This window comes from Pipistrellus kuhlii, unplaced genomic scaffold (assembly GCF_014108245.1).
Source record: "Pipistrellus kuhlii isolate mPipKuh1 unplaced genomic scaffold, mPipKuh1.p scaffold_m20_p_18, whole genome shotgun sequence".
Classification (NCBI taxonomy): domain Eukaryota; kingdom Metazoa; phylum Chordata; class Mammalia; order Chiroptera; family Vespertilionidae; genus Pipistrellus; species Pipistrellus kuhlii.
This window is the reverse complement of record NW_023425493.1, coordinates 16,318,421-16,342,401: the sequence shown is the minus strand read 5'-3', so window position 1 is coordinate 16,342,401 and position 23,981 is coordinate 16,318,421. Positions and strand designations below refer to the sequence as shown.

Here is a 23,981-nt window from a genome sequence, read left to right as displayed (position 1 = left end):
CACAGAGAAACCCAGTTCTCTCTCGTTGGTTGTGGACTAAATGGGGCTTAACCCTTTGTACACCATAAGTGTCTATAGGTGCAAGCGGCGAATTTTTTAAATTAAATTCAAAATATCGTGGCGTGTGGAGATGGTTTCCATTTGGACACATGGCAGTTAACCGGTTAACCAGAGTCCAGCTAAGTAACAAAGACTAAAGAGACTAAAGTTATCTTGTCATTCTCGGGTCTGCTCATGTAGATCCTCATAATAAAATCTATCTGTAAATTCCATATCCTTGAGGACTCCATGCCCCACCCACCCCCAGGGAACCCAGTTCCCCATTTTCCTGTTTCTTTGCTTAGACAAAGGCTTTTCTGTCTTTCTCTAATACTAGTGTCATCTTGAGCATTCTGGGTCATTCTCATCTCTTTCTTGGATTCAGAGAGTTACTTTCTAGGATTTCCTCTAAACTGTTGGGATTTCTTGATTTCTGAGGGGAAATCTAGCTACAGTCTTCCTCACCATCACATTTTCCCTCGGAATTGCCATATACAAAGCCATATATAGGCAGCACTTTGATCAGACATAATTTAAGAGAAAGATCCAGATAAAGGCTAAGAAGAGTAGAAACCACATATTAGCTGGTCAGTAGCATGGGAACTGGAGGGGCAGAGGCCATGTGGTGTGATAACCTGAGGGTCCGGGAAACAACATCCTGTTGCTAGGCTCTTCACTTGCTGTGTGATTGGGGACCAGCCATTTAATTCGGGGGCCTTCTGCTCCCTCATCTTATAAAGGAGAATTAGATCAACTAATGTCTAAAGTTCTTTTCATTTATGAATCCATGATTCTTAGCCATGAGCACTAAGACCCAAGAATAGAATCTTCCCTTCCCTCCTCTGGAGATGACAACCACAATCCAAGAGGAATAACACCCCCCCTGGATGCTATTCTGCATGCTCTTCTGCTGAATTCGGTTCCCTATCGGGAGACTACTGAAGGATGCTGCAGATGTGAAGTGTGTGATGGAGACCATTGTTCCTGGTACCAGATCTCGCCCAACCCCTTCTGGGCCATAGCTCGTACTAGATTTTGATAAAATTGTCCTGCTGCTCGGGGACCGTTCCTCAAAGACAATCGAAAACCCAAGAGCCAGGGACTGGATGAGAGAGACATGGCATGAGAAAATAATTTCCTCTTGGTCTCCAAGGTGGACATGCGCGGGGGCCTGAACAAGTAGAACAGAGCATGTCAATACTGTTTCCAGGGGCGGTGGAGGAAGGTGGGGATTAGGGAGAAAATGGATGAAACTATAGTGGCTCTTGTCACGATCTCTATTCTGTGAACCCCCTCCTCTGCCAGGCAGATCTCCTTAGATGATGACAACTATTGCTGGCTTGGCAGGAGATAAGACCAATGTTATCTTGGCAGAAGATAAGACAGGCTTGGCAGGAGATAAGAACAAGGCCAAGACTCTGCTTCTCCAGAACTGCCCTCAGGCTGTGTCATCCCAGCTCAGTGGGTGAAGGATCATCTATTTCCACCAAGATAATCAATTGCTTTCTCCTATGTCATCCTGGACTCACATTATGACAGTGACGTGTCCTAGCCAAACAGGCAATAATTGCAATTAGCAAAGATCCCCAGGGATGAGTGAATTCCTAGCATATTTTTCTTCAGAGATGATTGCATCATTAGGACGTGGCCTTGCTTATGTGCTTCTTCTCGGGTGCAAGAATGTGGCCTCCATTGGCTGAGATGGGGATTGAAAATGCCTGGGATGGCAGGAGACTCACTCTCTGCCACCAGTCACAGCCCACAGGAGTAACTGTATAGATGCCACCAGGAAATGGGGATGGACTGGCTCTTTGTGAAGCTAGGCCCAGAGCCTCAGGAAAATGGTCTGAAACTAAGGAAATGAACTCAGATTCTTCTAAGAACCCCTCCTGTTCCCAGACTTGCTTCCCAGGTTTCAGAACTTGCAAGTTTCACTCCTGACCCCAGACTGTTGCTGCTGCTGCTGCTATAGGGGGTGGGGGTGGGAGTGGAGGGTGGTATAGGTAGGTGGGGGGAGGGAGAGGTGTTAGAGAGTGGAGGTGGCTTGGCCTTCTTCCCTGGGTGTGGCCCTCACACGCTCTCTGTGCTGAGTCTGGCCACAGTTTCCCATCACAAGGAAGCGATTCCACAGGAATGCACCAAGACCACAGACGTGAAGAACCACGGACACTGATTTCATCCAAGTTCTATGAGGCGCGAACAACAGCAATCAAAATTAAAACAAAACAAACAAAACAAAAAACAAACAAAAACAGAAAAGAAAAAAATAGCCCTTTGTGGTAAAGGGCATGCTGGGAAGGCGAGAGCCAGAGCTGCCTCCCCAGAGCATGCTGGGAGGATGGGCACCAGAGCCACTCTCTAGCATGCTGGGAGATGGCCACCAGCACATCTCCAAGGACAGCACTTCCCCCCAACTCCCATCCCTACGCCCTCACCCACCCCCAACCCGGAGACTAGAGGAAAGTTTGTCCAAAGATGACTGCGGAGGAAGGGACGCCGAGGTTCTCTGAAGGTCCCCACACTGTGGGGGCTTGAGCCGGCGAACGGGGAGAACAGTCACGATGAGGAGATGGAGAAACAGAGGCCGGAGAGAAACAGGGGACCGACAGAGACTGAAGGGGCCGGTGTGTTGGCGGAGGACGTGGGGAGAGTGCAGCGGAGGGCTGTGTGGCCGTTAGCCCGAGGCGTTGATGTACAGCTGGCTCTTGAGGATGTAGTCGATGACGGGCTGAGACAGGTAGTCCACCACGTGGCCGTCCCCATGCTGCAGGGCCAGCCTGGATGAGAAGAGATGGTAATAGGATGGACATCCTTCCCTGAAGCCCAGCAGGAGGACTGGTCTGCCCACTCTCTTTCAGGGGAAGGGTTACCCAACACCCCAGTACCAGCCTTTGCTTAGGTTAAGTAAATGGAATCCCTCTTAGGAAATGCCCTCTTGTGCCCACAATGTCTCCCCCAACCTGGTGACTCCATTTCATCCTGGCTCTGCCAGTTCTTGCAGAGGGACCTTGGGCAAGCGTTTTAAGCCCATCTGTTCTTCAGTTTTCTCTTCCACAAAATGTGGACAATAACTATCTCATTTATCACAAAAATTAAACGATTCATTACAAAACCCACTTAGCACAGCCCAAGCACACAGTAGGCATTTCAATGTTAGCTATTCTTATCTCGTTTCTTTGTGTCTCTCTGCCCCATGGTCTGTGAAAACGATTCTCATTGGGTTTCTTCTGATGACCATTTCCTTTCTTTGCTACAGGAGCCGGATGGAGACAAAGATGCCCTCTCACAAGACGGGGGGCTGTGGCGGGAAGACACCCACAGGTACAAAAGGGCTCCAGGGATGCACCGTGGTTTCTGCAGTTCTGCTCTAGCCTTGGTCTGCTGCTCCCCATTCTCTCCTCATATGATGAGTCAAACGTACCTGCTCTTGGTTGAGCTGACAACAGACATGGGATGGTTGATGTCATCCTTCACCACCATGATGTTGTTCTAGGGGCAGAGCAGAGAGAATAGGTGTCCAGCACCCCCAGCCTCGCAGAAAAGGGCCACATCACAGTTACACCAGCAGGGAGATGGAGAACTCACTTTGTATTTGCGGAGTATTGAGGAGTGATTCATGATTCGGTCTGTGTCAGCTGCGTCCCGGGGCACCACTACAATCCCAAAGTCCCCAACAATCACCTCCATCTGGGGGGGGGGGGGAGAGAGAGAGAGAGAGAGGAAGAATTTGTGAGATCATGACCCCAAGCCCCTACCAAACAACTACTTAGCAGGGTGCAGGTATCATCCATGTGGAACCCCAAGCTTTAGTCCTACACTTGCTTTCTCAGCCCATCAGTCAGCTCCTTCAAGTAACAACCCATAATAGTGTTAGTGAATGAGTGAGAACTTCACCTGGCACACAGAATAGGCGTAATAAATACCCCCTAGACCCATGGTTGGCAAACTGTGGCTCTCAAGCCACATGTGGCTCTTTGGCCCCTTGAGGGTGGCTCTTCCACAAAATACCATGGCCTGGGCGAGTCTATTTTGAAGAAGTAGTATTAGAAGAAGTTTAAGTTTAAAAATTGTGGCTCTCAAAAGAAATTTCCATCATTGTACTGTTGATATTTGGCTCTGTTGACTAATGAGTTTGCCAACCACTGGCTTTTCCGAAGTGTGGTACGTGTACCCCCAGGGGTACGGGAAGAGTTTGGTGGGGATATGTACTGCACTGTGCTTAGCTGAGTCTAATTCTACGTTCTCATGAGTACAAGGGTTACTCAGCGTTACAAAAATTATAGAAGGGGTACACATATGTCAAAGGTTTGGGAAACACTGGAACCAATGAATAAGCGTGGTTCTGCATGCATGAGCATGATCTCTCCAATTTCTGAGGCTCCGGTTGAGTTCATAATGCTGATGAATAGCATGAATGGCACAGAGTCCTACAGCTGTGTGGCAACACAGATCCCATTGCCCAGCAAGAAAAACGCTGCCCGCCCCCCTGGGGGGGCTACTGAGAGGGGCTAGAATGCTCCCTGCTTATCCCAGTCAAAGCTGCTCTGTGCAGAGGAAGTGATAGGAGGAAGATTATAACAGGGTCACTTCTGAGGTCAGCCTTTGATAGGCGCTTGCTGCCATATGAGAAATGAAACCTTTTCATTAAAAAAGTAATAACCTTTAAAATTTATCCTGACTATAGACAACATAGAAGCTTGGAAAACTAAAAAAAGAAAGAAAGAAAGAAAGAAAGAAAGAAAGAAAGAAAGAAAGAAAGAAAGAAAGAAAGAAAGAAAGAAAGAAAACCAGAACCATACCACACAGAAAACCACTAATATAACCATAATAAAATTTTTCCGCTCTACAAATAAATGTATATATCCACTCTACAACTGGATTAAACTGAAAAATAAATCACTTTATCTGCACTTTAATTTAACATTATATTGTGAGCATATTCTTACATCACTAAAATGAAAAGATAAAGCTTTAGCAATCTGTGTACTTTATTGTCAAGCTGTACTATGACATGGCAATGATATATTAAGCCCATCTTGTATAATAGAAAGTGTGCAGTGACCTGCTTTTTGCAATTATACATACTTGGTTGAAGATCTTTACACATAAGCCTTCTACCACATCTCTGATCATTTCTTTAGGATAAGAAGTAAAATAATTAGATGAAAGGCTCTGAACTGGACACCTTTCAAGCTCTTGAGACCTATTACCAAGCTTTCTGGAAACTTGTGCCAATTCTTGTTTTCAAAGAGTCTGACAGTGATGGCACTTAGACGCGATCTAGCCTGGGCGTATTAGTGTTGCTCCTTAGATCTTGCCAATTAAGGATCCCAGGTGGAGGGAGTAGGGAGGGGAGGTTGGCTGCTTCTAAGCAAGGCAGCTCGTTGTGCAAGACCTGGTTTTGGCAGCCAAGGACTCAGGTCTCTTCTTACAGGTCTCTAAACTAGTGACACCGACAGACAGGAAGGAGCACTGTGGGAGGATTTCTGTGCTAGCAGGATTCCACTTCTAAGTCCAGTTCACTGATGATGTTCATGGAGTGCGTGCGTGTGTGCATGTGCGTGCACATGATTGGGTGCACGTGCACATGCGTGCACGGGCGCCTGTGCCCTTGGGTTTCCCATCCACGTTACCCTACTCCTGCCATTGCTGACAACTGGAGCTAGAGCTGAAGCTGGAGCCCTGTCATTGCTGAAATAAAAAGGCGGCTGGAGGTGCCCTGAGAGGGGAGTTGTGAAGAGAAGTCAGAGGTAGGTGTCAAATATCAGGGCCTTGTGGGATCGTGCCATTTGGAAAACCAGAGCATTTTGCAACTTGCCACACTGATTGGTGGTGTTCAGACCCTGCAACCTGGCACGGTTTAAACGGCCCTATAAAACCCAGGAATGTGAGGGAGAGGTGGGGCAGGGAGCTGGAGGTAGACCCAGCTCCTCCTGCCGTAGCTTTTAGAAGGCCGCTCTGGCTTTCACTGCTCCGAAGGTAACCTAAGACTCCGGTTCTCACACTTGGCTGCGCATTAGAATTGCCTCCGGTGTTTTAAATTTTTCCCAAAGCCCAGCTCACACCCAAAAGCAATTAAACCAGAACCTCTGGGAATGGGACCTGGGCATCAACAGTGTTTTAAAATTCCCCAAGTGATTGCAATATTCAACCAAGCTTGAGAACCAGTGGTCTAAATAAATACTGAGTTAAAACTCCAGGGGAATTGGCAGGGTACGGAAAGAGAAGAAAGGAGAAAAGGGAAGGAGACGGGAGGGGAGGGAGGAATGGGAGGTATACAGGGAGATCCTTAAGGGCTTGGCTAGCTAGGTGTTTCAGGATATCTGGTGTAGACTGCATGATGCAGAATATGCCTTCAATTTGATTCTGAGAACTGGATGGGTGTTTGATCTGCCTGAAATAATGGGGCTACTTAAAGAGAACATCCTCATTGAAAGAGTGAAAACAACGGCTCAGAATGGCAGTCGGGACTCCTGGCGGGATGGCCCTCTGGGTGACATTAGTGCATCTGCTGCTTTCCACTCAGGAACTAATGATCCGAGCACCCAATCAATAACAGTGCCAGGTGGCTCAGTGGGTAGCAAGCAGATGGGGATTGTGCTGCTTGAGATGTTTTCCTTTGCCAGAAATAGGTGACAGACTGGCCCCTGGGAATCACAGATGGGCAAGGGAGACGGGGTCTAAAGACAAGACACAGCGTTGCCACATCAAAGAGGCACATCTGCAGGCGTGCAGGCCGGAGGCTGCAGACTTTATCTTCTAGGGCTCGGGCTTGATTTTCAAGCTGGAGGGTGTTTGTGTGGGGGTGTGCTTTGGGGTGAGGGGAGGTGCCAGGTGCTAGAGTGGGGTGAGGTATGCTATTGGTCCTATAGGTAATCATCTCCTTCCTACCCCACCCCAATTCCCTGACCCCCGGGACACCAAACTCTCTTGGTTGTCCTCCTGCCTCTTCATCTGCTCTTCTTTGGTCTCTCATCTTGCTGGTTCTTTCTCGTCTCCCTAACCTTGAACTTGAACCATTGGAGTCACTCATGCCTCAGTCCTTGGATCTCTTTTTTTAAAAATCTGTATTCACACCCTTAATGATTTCATTCTAATTCAAAGCTTTAAAGACACACTGAAGGCTCCCTAATTGGTACCTCCAGCATAGATTTTTCTCCTGAACTCCAGGTTCATGTATCCAGCGGCCTTTTCAACATGCCCATTGGGGTGAGGCATCGCAAATTTGATATGTCCATGAGCCCCTAACCGCTCTGACATCAATCAATCATTATTGCCCCCCCCCCCCCAAGCAAATGTTTTCCTTGTAGCCTTTCATTTCAAAAAATGGAAACTCTTCTTACAATTGCTGAGGCCAAAGCCTTGGCAAGTTCCTTGATTCCTCTTTTGCTCTCACATTCCGCATATGATTTATAAGACAACCCAACTGACTCTGATTCCAAAAGGATCCAAGAACCGGCTCATTTTTCACCATTTTCATCACTTCTGTCCTGGTCCAAGCTTCCTTTGATAGGTTAGATAATGGCTCCCAAAGATATCCAGGTCCTAATCCTTGGAACCCATGATCCCAAAAGCCTTATATAGCAAAAGAAACTCTACAGGTGTGATTAAACTAAGGATCTTGAAATTATCCAGAATAATCTACAGGGAGGGACCTAATTCAATAACAAGTGGCCTTTCAAGTGCGAGGCAGACGGCAAGCAATTTAACACAGAAGAGAGACGATGATGTAAAGGCAGCAGAGAAAGATTTGAAGATGCTATACTGTTGGCCTTGAAAACGAAAGAAGGATCTCTGAGTCAAGCAATGCAACAAATAACTCTAGGAGTTAGCAGAGGCAAGGCAAGAGACTCTCCCGGGAGCTTCTGAGGGGGAATACGGCCCTGCCAACAACTTCGTTTTGTCCAGGTGAAGCCTATTTTGGACTTGTGGCTTGCAGAGTGCATGAGAATAAATGTGTGTGCTGTAAGTCACCAAGCTTGCAGCAGGTAACTAATTCACCTCCATCTTCTCTCACTTGAGTTGCTCTAGTCCAGTGTTCGCCAACCAGAGGTCTGTGAGAACCGAAAGGTTTGGCAACCGCTGCTCTAGTCTCCCTGTTTTTCTCTTGCCTTTTTCAGTCTGTTCCAGGCTGATAATGTTAAAATACAAGCCAAATCACGTTGCTCTTTAGCTCAAAACCCTCCAATTAAATGTCACCTTCTCAGTGATCTTATCTTTTCCTCTGCTAGTCAAAGGCTCCGCAGGGGAGGGATGGTGGGGATGGAGTGAGCAAGTGGAAGGAGTGGACTCTGCTTCCCCAAATTCAGGGAATCCGAGGGAAGAAGGTGGAACTTGTTGAGGCAGGAAGCAGCCGGCCTTGGGATAAACGCAGGGGGCAAATCCCTTGGAAGGAATGTGCAGTTATCATCACCATCCCTCCAGGAGGCTGAATTCCAAGACCTGCCTTGCTGGATTTCAGGGATGCTTGGGGGAGGAGGATGCCCAAAGGTCTTAGCTAAGACCTTTCTGGAACAGAGGGTTGAGCAAGACATATATGGTTTCACTTCTTGGGTCAATCACTAACGAGTGGGAAACATTACACAAATGATTGTTTCAAGGGCATTGCTAGGAAGGATAAGGCCAGGTTGCTATTAAATGGCTAATATCCTGTAGTGACTAATGTCTTACTGGTAACTGTAAAAAATTTACCCATAACACATTAGCCACATCTCATGGTGAAGGCAAACTATCTCGTGGGCTGAACTCCCCCAACCAAGCTTTTCCCAGGTACCCTTTCATCCTTCCATTCGACACGTTTTTATTGAGGGTGTATGGCCAATTGTCCTGTTGCTGAAAAAGACAGGTATATTTAGTGTGCTCACAGAGCTTACTATCTTGTAGGAGTAGATCATAAACAGATAAATATTTAAATAAGAAAACATCAGGTGGCCGGGACCGGTTTGGCTCAGTGGATAGAGTGTTGGCCTGCAGACTGAAAGGTCCCAGGTTCAACTCCGGTCAAGGGCATGTACCTTGGTTGCGGGCACATCCCCAGTAGGGAATGTGCAGGAGGCAGCTGATTGATGTTTCTCTCTCCTCGATGTTTCTAACTCTCTATCCCTCTCTCTTCCTCTTTGTAAAAAAAAAATCAATAAAATATATTTTAAAAATATATATTAAAAAAAAAGTCAAAGGCCGCACATACACGAGAGGTTCAAGACAGGAAGGTAAAATGAGGCAGAATGGCATTCTGAGCTATGGATGAGGTCAGACGCCTTGGGGCTTCAGAGGGGAGCGAGGCCATCCGCAGGACGATAAGAGCAGGTTTCAGTGATTGAATATTGGCTGTGCCCTCCAGATAGGTCATTAGACTTTATTTCTGGTGATCACATATGGTGGGCCAAGCTCCAAACAGAAATACTCTAAGGGACAAGTCAAAGCTTCCCCGGACTCCACAGGGTCTCAGTTGCCTTCACCTCAAAATACTCCCCAGCCTAAAGCAGCACATCGAGGAGGCCTGTCCTGAACCCTTTCAAAATCAAACACAATTACTTTGCAGCTGGACCCTAAACGGCTAGCCGAGGAAGACATAGGGAAACCTGGGCAAAGAGAATCCCCGTGAAGCCACCGTGAGTGCAAAGGCCCCGAAGTGGGAAAAGGTGTTCAACTAGAGAAGCCAGGTGGACCTGGAGCCCAGAGAAGGGGGTAGGGGGAGTGGACAGGACCAGATCACAGCTAAGACGGGGTTTCATTCCAGTTCCAAAGAGAAACCATTAGCGTGTTTTAAACAGAGGCCTTGACTGCTATTAGCAACAGGATCCAATTGACGTTGACTGAACCAGGCAAGCCTAACTAGTAAGACCCTCTCTCTGTAGGATCACTCTGAGATCGAGGTGAGGCTCCCCGATTCCAACCGCACTTTCTTCCTTAGGTCCCGTCCCTGAGCTACACACGCACACTTGTGTTCCACCCCCCCCCCCCCCCCCCCAGATGTCGGCTACAGCCCTGAGGAAATTCAGGGGTGAGCATGGGACTATCTATCTGGAGGGAAAGAAACAGTGCCTGCTGTTGTGCCAGGCACAATGTTAGGAGCCTTGCTTATTATTACATTTAATCCTTACGTCAACTCTCTCCTGCGACAAGTGCCTCAGTTCTCGCTTCCCAGATGGGAAAACCAAGACTCAGATTTAGTCACAAGTCCAAGTGGCACTGCCAGGAGGTGAACTTGAACTCACTCCAGTCTGCTTTAAAGGCTCTTCCTGCGGCATTGCACTGAGGCACGGTAGTAAGAAGCCAGGAGAAGTCTTTGGCAAGTGGAATGGGGAAACGGAGAAAGATAACTGAACAAACTGGCCGAGCAATTCACAGCCAGATACTGAAGGTCACCTCCCTGAGGTAACATCCAGGCCTCACTTGTATTTCAGCTCCAGGCCTAGAAAAGTAACCAAACAAGGAAGGCCACGCCAGGATCAGCTGCAAAGACTAATGACCCCTTGCCCTGACACAGACCAGGACCAATCAGGGGAAACCACAACCCTGAAAGGGCGCACCTGGAAAAGCTGATGAATATTCTATTGAGGCTCTCCCTAAATTCCCAGCCCTTAATACCCTCAACAGATCTCAGTGTAAGCTCTCCTTCCCAGAAACGCGCCTGCGCCTTTTCCTTCTCTCTCTTCTTCCCCCAGAGGCGTGCATCTCCTAAGCTTAAGGGACCCCAGGAGACTTGCAACCAGGAGAGCAATGGGCAGCAGCAGCTCATCCCAGGCTAACCCCCTGAACCTGCCTCCAGGGCCCCCTCTTCCCCGACTTCTCAGTGGGCCAAAGCAGTCTCACCTAGGCTCTCTCCTGTTGCTTATTCTATCCTAAGCCCTTCCTTGGTTCACTGTCCCCAGCTTTACTAAACACACTCTCAAAATCCTCCGGACCCATGTTATGAAATATTGCCTGCAAGAAGTGAAGTGCTCACATACCATGGGCAGTCCTACGCAGACCCACTCAGGGCCAGGTCCCCCTCCCGAGAACAGCACCTCTTCTAGATCCACGGTTAAGACTCACATTTTAGTGACTTGAAGCTTTTTTGGTTTGAGAAGATACTCTGTCTTTTCTCAGGCATCTCCTGGGCTAAGTCCTTTGTTCATTACCCTACATTGCCCCCTGGGGTACGTGATTGTGTCTGCTTCTGAGCGGGCCAGAAATGACGCAGGGAGAAAGTGTCCAGCAGAAGTTACACAGTAGGCGACAGGCTTCTGCCATCTGCTCCACCCATACCAGCCAAGAGTCGCCCACCTTGGTCCTGGCCCCCGCTCCTCCCCGGAGGGAAGGCTGGGAGAGGCTAGTGCGATCAGAGTCAAGAAGGTGGGAATGCATTTCCAGAATGCCACTTCGTGCAAATAAAGGAAGGATGCTTCTGAGGGGTTTCCCAGAGAAAATCCTCTCCACGCCCCTTTCCAACTTGATGGGGGAGGGGGGAGGCAGGGGGTTCCAGACTCAAGTCAACAGCCTGAAAACTAAGCCAGCAGCGCCTTTCACACGAGAACCAGCATCTCCCCGCTAGCGCCTACCCTCCTCCCCCAGAGCCTGTAAATTCAGTCCCGGCTCATCCGTGCGGTGGGACCTAATCCCCAGGGTGGGAAGGTCCGTGGGGCTTCCTGGCCGCGGCCGGACTGTCTGATGAAAACCATCTGAGCCTGAAAAACCACATGTTTGTCTTTGCTCCATTTGTCCCGCAGCCCAGGGATTTCTTCTGGAGTGGCCACTGCCCCCAGGCTCTTCCCCTGTTTATTTGCTTTGGTTGGTTTCCCACAGCTGGTGGACGGAGGAAGCAGTTAGGCCACGGGCTGGTTGGCTGGAAAAATGTCGGCTACAGCCGATGAGAGCTGGCCCGAGGAGTGCCGGGCTTTGGGAAATGCTAAAAGGAAGACAAAGGAACAAAGCAAAAACACTTTCCTCCGTGGCCCGTCTCTGGTGCCTCACGTCCCTTTTAGACTTTCATTCCTTTGGGTTAAATATTGACCCTGGCTCATTGAAAAGGCCAGTGGCTAATACGTTTAATCATTAAACGTAATGATTTTGCCACCTTGCTGAAAAGTCAAAAGCTTCCCAAATAGAGACCAAGAGAAATCTTCTAGTTCAACCAGCCAGAACCATCTCCCCGAAAAGGTCTTGTTCCCACCACTGGATCTTGTTCAGCCTTCTCTCCGCCTCTCAAGCCCTCTCTTCCCACCCACTTCACCCAATCTTGACCACCATTCAAAGCCCAGCTCAGTGCTGCCTCCTCTCTGGCCTGCTGTGAATTACATGTACCATTCCTCTCACTTGTCCAGTTTCATCTGGATTAGGGAGCTGGAGATTTACGCAAAATCCTTCTCTGCTGACCAAGAGTTAGGTCTTGCACAAGCCACAGTCCATGTGAGCCCTGGTTTCCGTAGCTGTAAACGGGAATAGAGAGTCCACTTCGCAGGAATGTTCTGGGGGTTAACTGAGACACAAGTGTTTATGGCTGGTCTCCCCTCTGGAGAGTAAAGTGCACCCCAGGGGGGGACTTGGTCTATTTTCTTTTCTCTGTTCCTCCAGCCCTGGAACAGAGCCGGCACATGGCAGCCACTCGGTACTTTAAAACCAATGAATGAAAAACAGCCAACATTGATTGCTTTTTAGGGTCAGAAACTCCTCTGAACTTTTCCCATGTTTTATTGCATGGACTAGAAGGAACTAATCTAAGAAAATGTAAGCTACTTTTAGGTTGCCAGGGCCTCAAGGGCAAATAACGTGCTTATGTTCCTCGTGGCCACTCAGTCAGTATTAGTTGCAAGATGGATCGAAGGAAAGAATACTTGAATCAGAGTTAATTTGCCAGGCTGCCTTCCACCATAACCTAATGGACAAAGCAGCTGGCAGCAGAAGGTCCTGGACCACAGGTTTTGTTTGGGGGAGGGGAGCGAGTGAGTCTGAAAACTTCCTGCCTCAGAAATCTGGCCATGGCTGGCCGGTTGATCTTTGGCCTTGGTTTCCCACGGACCTTGGTCCCTCCTGGACACCCACTTTGGTGCTGAGGTCAGGAAGCAGAACAGCGACGACCAGGCCTTGGGGTGGGGAGTGGGGGTGAGGAGGAGACTAGTTCAATGAGAAGTCTGGAAATGTCTGGGCCGCAAGGCTTAGTGGTTGAGCGTTGACCTATGAACTAGGAGGTCAGGGTTCGATTCCTGGTCAGGACACATGCCCGGATTGTAGGCCCAATCCCCAGCCAATCAGTGCTTCTCTCTCATCATTGATGTTTCTATCGCTCTCTCTCTTCTTCTCTGAAATTTATAAAAATATATGTACTTTTAAAAAGCCCAGAAGTCAACAGGCTAGTGCCGTGGTCGGCAACCTTGGCTAGCGAGCCACATGCGGCTCTTTGGCCCCTTGAGTTTTTAACCAAAGGCCAGCTTAGGAGAACCCTAATTAAGTTAATAACAATGTACCTACCATATGGTTTAAGTTTAAAAAATTTGTCTCTCCAAAGAAATTTCAATCGTTGTACTGTTGACATTTGTCTCTGTTGACTAATGAGTTTGCCGACCACGGGGCTAGGGGGCCTGGGTCCTGATCTCCAAGGCTAGTCCAGGAATCTGAGTCTTGATTTTTCCTGGAATCAAGGATGAAAATGCCAACCGCCAGGGCCCACAGGCAGCTCTTTGGGATTCTATGGAGGATCATGATGAACTTGTGTGGAATTTTCTCCCCGGGGAACGTCAGGGGTCGGGGTGTGTTACTTGTCAGAGGAGGTCGGAATGCTCTGCAGGGCTAATGGGTCTCTCTGCCTAACGGGAAATGCCCACGGGATGTGTTGGGGTGGGGGTGGGGTTGTCCCTTCAGTTGTGTAATTAGATTTCTGGGTAAAGAGCGTTGGCTCAGGAATCCAAAGCGAAGGAAGAGCAAGAGGGACTCCGTGGAGAGAGCGTGGCTGAAGGGGCCTTGGCGGTCCTGCTGGACAGCGGGTCATCTCAGCTGCTGCCCAGCCTGAGTGGGGACAGAGTGGCTCCCCGCTTCCCGGGAGCTTCCTTTACAGGAAGGCGCAGGGGCTCCTGTCTCTCCTTCTCTCCTGACTGGTTGCCGAGGATCCTGGAGAAACGCGGGAGACTGGAATACAAAGCCAGGGCCCAGGACTTTGCCAAGAAGCGTTGTTCTCCTGCTGACACAGGCCGGTTCCGGCTTTTGGCTCCACCAGGTGTGGAATGAATGAAGGAAACCTGGGCTAGCAGTGGACCTCACAAACCTCATCTCCTGGGCAGGGACTGCAACGCCAGGCCGGCCTAGAAGAATCAACAGGGCTCACCCGGTGCCCAGTCTTGACAAAGCCCTTCCTTTTCTAGACCACGAGAGCCAACCTTCCCCAAGTAAGGGCCGTGGGATAACTCGCTGAGCAGCCACCGCCTTCTGCTCCCTGTGCCCCTCTCTGCCCACCCCCAGCTCCGTCTCTAGCAGAGAGCCAACCCCTTCAGAGAGGAACCTGCAGGGCAGACAACAGAATGCCTTTACATCAGTGGTTTTACACTCACGGAAGAGGCTTCCCCAGATGTCCTGAGGAGGAGAGAGAAGTGGGGACACAGTTGAATAAGTGAGGGTCTCACTCCACCTCCACTCCCGCATTCCCAGTAAATCAACAGCTCCTGGTTTCTCCAATTTTCTGTCTTAACCAGCATGTTATTTCAGCACCAGGGGCCCAGGCAAGGGCGGGGCCTGGGGCTCATTTTTCTGGTCTCAGATGTCAGCTGGGCAACAATAAGAGGAGCTCTTCCGGGTGGGCAGTGAGAAGACCTGCGGTCAGCGAGCTAACAAGCCCTGGCCCTGCTTCCAGAACCCCAAATGGGGCACATTTCAGACTCCACAAGCCTGAGTCTCCCTTGAGGAGAGCCCTGGAGGTTCCCAGGCCGCGGCCACCCCTGGGACAGCCCCGGACGGTTGCCCGCATTTGCCTGGATTCCTGGCAGAGCTCTGCAGCCATCCGTCCAGAACGCTGCCCGCGCTACCCTTCACCTTCACTGCCCCTTGCGGACAGGGAGGAAGGGAAAGCTAATGGAGCCGCCTGACCCAGAACACAAAGGGGGTTAGAATGTCTCTGCGGAAATCCTTGAGGGCTGGGGGTGAAAGGACTGCACTGTAATTTGCTCCCTCGCTCCCCCCTACTCCCCCCCCCCACCACCACCTCACCCCACGGCTCCTGGTTAACCCACAGCCTATCAGCATGGATCCCCTTCCCCCGTACCCATGTGTAGACCTCATGTCTGAGCAGGCAAACTCACTTATTAACATTGGTTGTATGTAATAGCATGTCAGGAGCTAGGCAGGGCGCTATAGATAGGGAATCTCATTTAATTCTCCCCAAATCCAATGAGGTATGCACCTTTATTATACCCATTTTAGAGATGCTCAAAACATATTTTGTCATGAGTTGTATTAGAGTAGAACTAGAACTGATCCTATCAGATCTCTCTCTCTCTCCAGAGACATATATGTACGTGAAAAATTACATAGGTATCCATCTTGTTACCTAATATCTGGGGTTAGGGACAGTGTTGCATTTTTTTTTTAAATCTCTAGATGTGATAGATAATATTCTATAGATTTTATAGATTAACTACAACGGAGGCCCAGAGTTGTTGAGTGATTTGAACAAAGTCACACCGCAAGCTAATAAAAAGCACTGGATCCGGAATTCCTGCCTGGGACCCAGCTTGCAGAGGGCTCTCTGTGGGATGGGGGGCATTAGCTCTGGCTCTCAGATGAACCAATGAAAGAACAAGAATAAATGGCCAAGGGAAGAGTGAGCCGTTTATGAATCAGCTGGCTTCGGACCATCCCAGTCAGATCTGGTAACCAAGGCCATCCACCGAGCTTCTAAGTGATGTAACTTTAACTTCCTGGTTCCCTCTAGTCCAGGTCAGTGGCCAGAAGGATCCCACTGACCTGTTGCCATTAATGTCTCTCCTCTGGACCCCATTCTCCCGTTGAGGGAATTCTAGGATGGTATTTACTACCTCTTCAAAAGAATCCAAGGGAAACAAAACACACAATAATTCAAAAGAGTAAAGGCCTTTTTTATCTTTTTCTCCCACTCCACCAGCCACCAGTAGCATTCTCTAGAGGACACACATCCCACCCCCCTCCCCACTTCTATCCCAGCTCAGAAGCTCTCCTAGGAGAAGGTTCTCTATGACTCAGATGGCTTCCCCCCAGGGCTTTACAAGAGCAAGCATGAGGAAGAGTGGGTGTGGTAATGCAGTAACAGATACAGCTTGGGGTGGGTGAGAATTTCCTTCCCTGGAGATATGAATGGATTGCCCTCCTGGGAGCTCAGAAGTGGGGAGGAAACTCGGGTTGGGGAGGGAGGCTGTGGGGAGAGGGAAGACCAGAGGCCCAAATCAAGTGCCCCCCCCCCCCAATCCTTCCCCATGCCAGCTGTGGGCAGGCTTGTAACCTTGGTACTCACATCTGCCTCGTTCCAGAGTCCTGGAATGCAGAAGGACTCGAGCAGGTCACTGCCACACAGCAGCAAGATCCGAAGCTCTGAGGAGGGGGACAGAGTTTGCAAAGGGAGCATGTGGAGACCTGGGAAGCATGCACCCCTCAGCCTTCCTCCCCAATGCACCCAGACGTCTCCCCCCGGGGGCTGCCAGCCCCCCCTGCGCCATTGTGTGTGCTGAGCAGAAGCCTGTGCTGGCCTCTCCCTCCACCCGCTCACAGACCACCCCTGTGTCCTGCGGGGGGCCTTACTTCGGGGAGGGCCTGGTTTGCTGGGTCCTGAGGAGTGTCTGGGGACGGGGGTCTTGCCGAAATCTGGATGGTCCGGCACTCTAAGGCCTCAGGGTCTCTCTCTGTTGCTTCACATCAAACTCAAGTGTCAGTGGCATTGGCTTCCCTGCTGCTGTGCCTTGTCTGGGGTTTTCTCCCGTCACAAATGGAGGGGCACTGAGTGTGCCTGGGGCAGTAGCTGAGCTCCTCAGATGTCCTCTCCTCTCCTCCGCTAAGGGCTTGAGACGCGGTGCCCAGAACCCCTCATCTGCCTCCCGGGCACACGGGGCCCCGCGTGTCGGTTGCTTTCCTTCCCTCGTTAAGCGCGCTCCGGATTGGCCCAGGGAGGCCCATCGTGGTTTAAAACAAGCAGCAGGCTGACTCGCTCATGAGAACCCGGGGTTCTTGGAGCCGCTGGGGAGAGATCTCCCTCCGCCTGGGGTGGAATGCAGTGGTGTGTGTAGTTTGGAGCCATCCCGGGCCCCGCTGCCAAGAGGCTGTGGCTGTGGGCTTCTTGTCTGAAACAGGGAGCCTGCCTGGCTCTGAGCCTACCAGCGGGCCTGCTACCCCGGCCCTGAGGCTGAGGTGGCCTTGGACCCCATAGCTAGCTACGGGCCCGAAAGGGACTTTCAGATCGTGAGTCGGTCCCTGCTGAAGGAGCTCCCGGTGGCTCAGAGGAAGGCTGCTGGGGCCGACAAGGGACAGGGCAGCATCTCATCGACCATCCCCATGGAGCCCTGGGGGCTTAACTCCTAAATATTCCTCCTGTCCTTCCCTTTCTTTCCCCTTCCCACCCCCACTCTCCCTTTCCCTCTCCTCCCGGTGCTATAGCCTAAAGATCTGTGTATGTGCAGGGACCTTAATTTACCTTTATGTCCCCAGGGCCAGACAGAGTGACCTGCACACAGTAGGTGTTCACGCAGTAGGTGCTCGGGACATATGACTAAGTGAACCGCAGACCAGCTGACGCCAGAGGCCATGCAGGCAGGCTGTCTAAGAGCCTCCGGGCAGTCTGGGCTGGCCAGGCTGGCCATCATGGCCTTTGCCCTTATATCTTGGGAGCCTGGGACACTGTCGCCCTAGTCAGCCATGCCTCCCTTCCTCCATGTTATGCCATGGGATTGCTGGCCCCACGCCCCACCCGTGGAGAGGAACCAGCCTCGGTGTGGCTCCGAGGAGCCAGGCCAGGGTCACTCCTGGGAGCCTGTTGTTCCCGGTCCCCCTCCAGGAGCCAGAGGGTCAGGTCAGTTCTCTGTCGAAAGGCTGAGGCTCACGCTGCAGGCGCCTGAAAGCTCAGAGAGGTGGCCGAGCCCCGGGGAGGTGCTGGCCCTCAGCTCGCTCTCCCTCCGCTCTCCCTCCATGGTTCAAACCTGGCGGCGTCTGGAGAGGTTTTTAGTTGTCAAGACTGGGGAGAGGGTGTGCTGCTGGCATCCTCGGTGCAGAGAGAGGGCAGGGATGCTACTGGACATCCTACTCTGCTTGCGGCAGCCCCCACCAGAACCTCTGCTCTATAACCATGGAAATGAATCTCTTTTCTTACCCCCAGCCACAGCCTTGCCTTCCCACTCCCGTATAATGCTGGGTTATTGTTTTGTTGAAAGCCAGAGCACCGAGAGTTAGAGTAAGGTCTCCACCTTCTCTTGCAGGACCAGAGCGGATGTGGAATTATCACAGACCCCAGGCCCTCACAGGGCTTGGAAATTTCATGTGTGGCCACTAGAGGGCAGCAGGGGCTTCTCCCAGTTTAATGCCTGAGACAGGAGGCATTTATAGACCTCAAAGCCTTTGGTCCGGGGTCTCGCTCTTCCCACCTCCCCCTACGGGGGCAGTCAGCTGGTTAAGAACATGGAGCCAAAATGCTAACCGAGCTAGGAGAAAAATGGCTTTTTCCTTCCCTTGCAGCGTGCAAGGGGATTGCAAAAAGGAGAACGTGTGTGAGCCAGAGGGCTTCACAGCACAGAGGTCCTGGGAGGCAGAGATCCAGGGCCCACAGCCAGAGCCCGCGCTCTCCAGGCACCTTCCCCACCCAGGAATCTGTGCTATGTGAGGCCCAGGCCCCTCGGCCCTTCCCAGCTCCCGCCGCACACAGAGGCAGCCGCCACCTGTGCCAGGCCGGGCATCCATCCTGACCCCCGTGGCCGCCCAGCTTTCCTTCCTCGAAGGAAGAGTAAGATGGGGCCACGACTGCCCTCCCCTGGCTGCAGTGAGCCCTGCGCAAGCCCCCACTGGCTTTGCCTGTCTGCAGGAGGGAGCCCGGCTGGTCACGAAACTTCCCAAAAACTAGCTCCTGGCCGGTGGGGAACCTTGGGGAAGGGGGTGCAGGGCTTTCGCTCCCATCCTGGCCTTTGGGTCTGGGGGGCTGTGGAAACTAGAGGCTTTGGGGCACTCCCAGAAAGCCAGGTACCACTTCCTGGGACCTTCAGACAGGCCCGTGCCAGGAAGTAAAGAATATTAAAATATGGTAAGCTAATTAGGAAGTGAGGAGTTGTCAGGACTCATTACTTCTGTTTTTAACACAATTTATTTAACTGTTACTTGATATAATTTAATTTTTTTTGTATTGGCTGCATGTAACAACCGCTTCACAGAATTCCTGGAAACCTTGCAAACGGTTCTAGCAAACCAGTGAGAGCTGAGCCCAGGGCACTTCAGATCAGAGGACAGGACCCAGAAAAGCCCTCAAATGATGTCACTGCTGCCGGGCCTCCTGGGAGGACCTGGTGTTCAAGTGCGGGAGGCCGTGACCTTCAGCCCCAGACAGAGGACTGCCGGGAGGCGGCACCTCAGTGTCTTTGCAGCTGGACCTTTGAGACTGAGCGCGTCTGCTGGACACCAGGCTGCCCCTCAGCCTAGAGATCCTGGCATCCCGCTGTCCCTGACCCTCTTTGTCACCTGGGACCTGAACTGCTTCGGCTACATTCTGGAGCCTGTCTGTCTGCTCTGTGTCCCCCCCATCTCTCCCATCCACTCTGGAACCCTGGAAAGACAGCAGCTTCCTGGTTTGCTCCCCGGTCGGCCAGCACTCGGTTCCCTCCCCGGGGCAGGCTGGCTCCTTTCCACCTGGCAGCTCCGGGTCCCCGCCCTCCACCTGCTCTGGCCTTGAGCCTCCATGGCCCCCGCATGGACGGTAGATGCCTTAGCCTCAGCCCAAGGCTGCAGGGAGGCTGTGGGGCGGCTTCCGGCTCCCTCTCTACCCCTCCTCATCCAAAGGTCTTCTGCCTCCTGTGCAGGGTAGTGGGCAGGTCTCTCGGGCTGGCACGGAAGCTCGACTCCCAGTCTTCAGATGAGAGAGAGGAGGCGCCAAAGGGAAATTGCCCAGGGCTCAGGCTTCCCGCCTGGGAACTGGCATGAGTGCCGTTAGGAGGTGAACGGGGGTATCACTGAGATTGGGGTCTTCGCTGGGGACTCTTCTGAGAGTAGACCCAGTAGCAACCCTGGCCCAGGTTTTCAAGCCCCTCCCCGCCCCCACTTTGCCCGTGGTGGAGGCAGGCCCCCCCCCCCCCGTGCACCCCCCTGCGTTCCCATCCCCACTCACCAATCTCCTCGTACCGCATCACCGTGCCCAGGTTGGCGTTCTCATCTAGGAGGAGAGGGGAAGCATCAGGGCCCGACTTCCTGGGACCCTGGAGCCTGGGCTCCTTGGAAGGAGTACATGGGAAGAGGTGAAGGCTGGGGAGGGGGTGCTTGCCTCCCTGCACAGGGGCCATCTTTGTAGAGTGAATGGACAGCACAGTCCAGCCCAAAACAGAGAGGGCAGACGTCACATTGCTGGGGTGGTCAGGATTAGCCTCACTGGGGAGCCAGTGACGAACGCACACACTCATGCTGAGTGCCTTCTGTTTGTTTCTGTATTTTGGGGAAGACAATGTCCTCACACCGAGGGAGGCAGCTCTGAGTCACATGGAGGTGGCCTTCTCTCCTTGTGGGTTCCGTGGCTCAAAGGGCCAGCAAAACAGCCTTGGCGGTGTTTCGGGCGGCAGAATGCAGCCAGAGCCCGAGGCAGGTGTGAGGGACAGAGCCTTGGGTGCGTGTGCGTGTGCATGTGCGTGTGCAAGGCCCGCATAAGAGCACGGTGACACAAAGCCACGGAGAGGCCACTCTGTCCCCTGCCTCCCTTCCTCCTTGGCTATCCCTGTTCGCTCCTTCCAGAGACGCCTGGATTGGAGGATCTCAGAAATGGCAGGCGCCAGCCCCAGAGCATCAAAGGGAAGAGGCCTGGACCTTCGGCTCCGCTGCAGAGTGGAGCTGGGGGCCCGGATGGTCCCATCCCCCCATGCTGGGCCCATGGGGAGCAGCCCAGTCAGAGGGACCTGGGAAAGTGTGTGTGTTCTTCACTGGCAGCCAGGGGGACAGGCAGGCCTGACCTGGAGGGACCTGAGGGGGCTGCTGGGCCCCCCTGAAAACTCCTAGGCATGTAGACACATCCTGGGGGATGGGAATGGGCACATCACTGGGAGGTGGGGGGTCTCCCAGGCAGCCCAGGCCCTGCGGGTCATGCCCTCTGCCTCCCATAACAGCTCCACCAGCACCACCGGTAATCTCTGTTTTCTGGAAACGATTGCTCTGTGAATGGTCATCCCATAGCAGGTGCCGGATGGGGTGCAGGCAGGAGGAGGGGTGTCTTGCTGAATGAATGAAGGGAAAGAAAAGAGGTCAGGCTGGGAGAGAAGGTCCGTGCTCCTTACCCACAAAGGTGAAGCGCTCCACGGGTGGGCGGACACAGCAGATCCGGCTTAGGCTTTCCCCCACCTTCCCCAAGATCTTGGCTGTAGGAGAGAGCAAGACACACAGGGACAGGGAGAGAGCCACTCACAACAGGCACTCAGTGAGCCCAGCATCGGGCTCCATAAACAATGGGGAGCCCGGGGGTGGGGGGTGGGGGGAGCCCGTGGGCAATGGAAGGAGGGTAGAGAGAAAGAACAGAATTATGACAGCAAGGATTTCTTCTCATTCACAGTCCTAGACCCAAGCATTTCAAGCTACGGACTGGAGTCTATTCTCTGGTCATGTTTATTACACGGTTGAAAAATTGGAAAATAGAGAAGAGGAAGACATAGGAACAAGAAAATAAATAATATACCAATATGTTAATGGTGGTGACCATCATTGATGGATTGGTATATTATTTCTTTTCTTCCGTTTTTCAAATATGTATCATGCAGCTATGTCTGTGTAACATCGGGTAGATTACACCCTGTGTTTAAAGGGCATGTTGGCTGTTTGATTATTATTATTTTTTAATATCATGAGCTTTTACCCACTGCTGAACACTGACACCCAGGTCCAGGCAGCCCGGGCCTGGGGCAGAGGATTCACTTGCAATAATTCCCGCTGGTCATTCCTTCCCATGCAGACGGCCCTTAGGACAGTCAGACGCCCTCCTCTGGCCAAGAGGTGTCTGGTGTTCAATCGTCTCTCTGGGCTCTGACCCAGGCTTTGTTTCTGAGACCCCACAGGTGGCTGTGTGTGAACTATGGAATTTTTTCCTGTGTACAGCAGACTAATGACATAATCGCTCTAGGCTGGAAAAGTAATACCAGGATCTGCCTCTGGCAATTGGCCTGGAAGGAAATATTAGAAGGAGCATAGACCTTGGGATCAGAGAGTCCTGAATCTGAATTCTGGCTCTCCTGCTTTTCTCTCTGCTGTGTGTTCAGAGGCAAACCATGTCTTCTCTGAATCTCCCGTCAACGGGAACGTCCTGTCACTGCATTCGATGAGGACCCGGAAAAAGCACTGAGCCTCGGTGCGGACACACAGTGCTAGGTGTTGGGTGGGTGTGGGGGTGCCCCCTATCTCCCTGTCACTGAAGAGGCGGGTAAGAGGGTGGGGTTCTGGAGGCAGACGGCCTGGGTTTGACTCCTGGTCCTGCTGCTTCCTCACTGTTTGACTTGGGCAAAGTTCGCACCCCCCTTGGAAGAGGCAGAGGACCGTGCTCCCTTTTGTATCTTTCATTGCCACTGAGCAGTTTATATTTATATTTTTATAACTTATATTTATATACAGTAGAAGAATGCACACCCTCGCCCCTGCATCTCTCTGTCTCTAATCCTGACCGTTCCTCTCTGATCCTCTATGTTAAGGGTTGTCGATATGGAGACCAGAGCTCCAGCATCACCTTGTTAATTCCTGACTTTTACTTGTGGTAAATAAATAATAATAAAAAACATAAAGCACACACACACAAAAAAGCAAACTCTCCCCATCTCAGACATACTGATTCAAACCTGGGCGGCACCAAGCCACCTGGCTTTTAGCAAGCGCTCTCGGTGATTCTGGCGTGTGAGGACCACTGTCCGCCAGCGTCCCCTACCTGCAGTGGGCTTGGCGGGCACGTTGCTGTTCTGGTAAATCGGCTGGGTGTTCTCGTTCTGGGGCTGTCCAATCACGGGAGTCATGGAGGGGGTGTTGACGTTGGAGAGGATGCAGCCTGTCACCCGCTGGGGGAAGAGAGAAGTTCAGAGTTGGTGGCATCCGCCGAGTGACTGATGGAAAGCGTTTCTGATCGTCTCCAAACGCACGTGTGCTGTCCAACGGGGAGTGGTGTTGCCCAGACCTAGGTTCAAGGTTGAGCTCTGCCCCGTTCTGTCTGTGTGACCTCAGATAGTGGCTTAGCTTCTCTTGGACCTCAGCTCAGGGGCCGAACACAGAGAGGCAGCGTTTCCAGGTTGTGCGGGGAGTGTCCGAGGGAGGGTATGCCAGGTGTCTGTGGGTGTCTGGCACGGGGCAGGAACCTGGTACACGCAGCCCGCGCTGGAACCTCTGGGCAACATGCATACCTGCCCTCGCTGCCCGCTTCGTGGGGCTCAAATGAGGTCATGCCTGCGCCAGGGCCGCGTGAGCCTGGGAAAGGTCATGTGGACACCAGGCATCATCACCATCTGCTGCCTCTCCAGGCCCGAAATGCCAGGGGCAGGGCCAAGCCGAGTGGTGCCAGGCAGAGCGGGAAGCGTTGGTGTTGCGGGAGGGCGGGGCGGGTTCTGGGCAGAGGCGGCCAGTGTGAAGCCCCATTCCAGAGCCCAGCAGACACGCTGTGTGCATTCAGCATTGCCCTCTGCTGTCCTGCGCTGCTTCTCTCTAGACCAGTGGTCGGCAAACTCATGAGTCCACGGAGCCAAATATCAACAGGACAGCGATGGAAATTTCTTTGGAGAGCCACATTTTTAAAACTTAAACTTCTTCTAATG

At 51.9% G+C, this 23,981-nt stretch overlaps 1 protein-coding gene across 1 annotated transcript in view; it reads right to left on the bottom strand.

Annotated features, from left to right (window-relative positions):
- Window positions 1–2,208: 2,208 nt before the first annotated feature.
- Window positions 2,209–23,981, bottom strand: part of NMNAT2 (nicotinamide nucleotide adenylyltransferase 2) — a 100,114-nt gene continuing 78,341 nt past the window's right edge. Inside the window, exons 5-11 of the mRNA XM_036442012.1 lie at window positions 23,108–23,234; window positions 21,480–21,560; window positions 20,330–20,374; window positions 16,493–16,569; window positions 3,625–3,726; window positions 3,461–3,528; window positions 2,209–2,816 (exon numbers count right to left, since the gene is read on the bottom strand). Coding sequence (XP_036297905.1) covers window positions 2,714–2,816; window positions 3,461–3,528; window positions 3,625–3,726; window positions 16,493–16,569; window positions 20,330–20,374; window positions 21,480–21,560; window positions 23,108–23,234 — 603 coding nt within the window. The 3' untranslated portion in view covers window positions 2,209–2,713. The remainder of the gene's footprint in view (window positions 2,817–3,460; window positions 3,529–3,624; window positions 3,727–16,492; window positions 16,570–20,329; window positions 20,375–21,479; window positions 21,561–23,107; window positions 23,235–23,981) is intronic.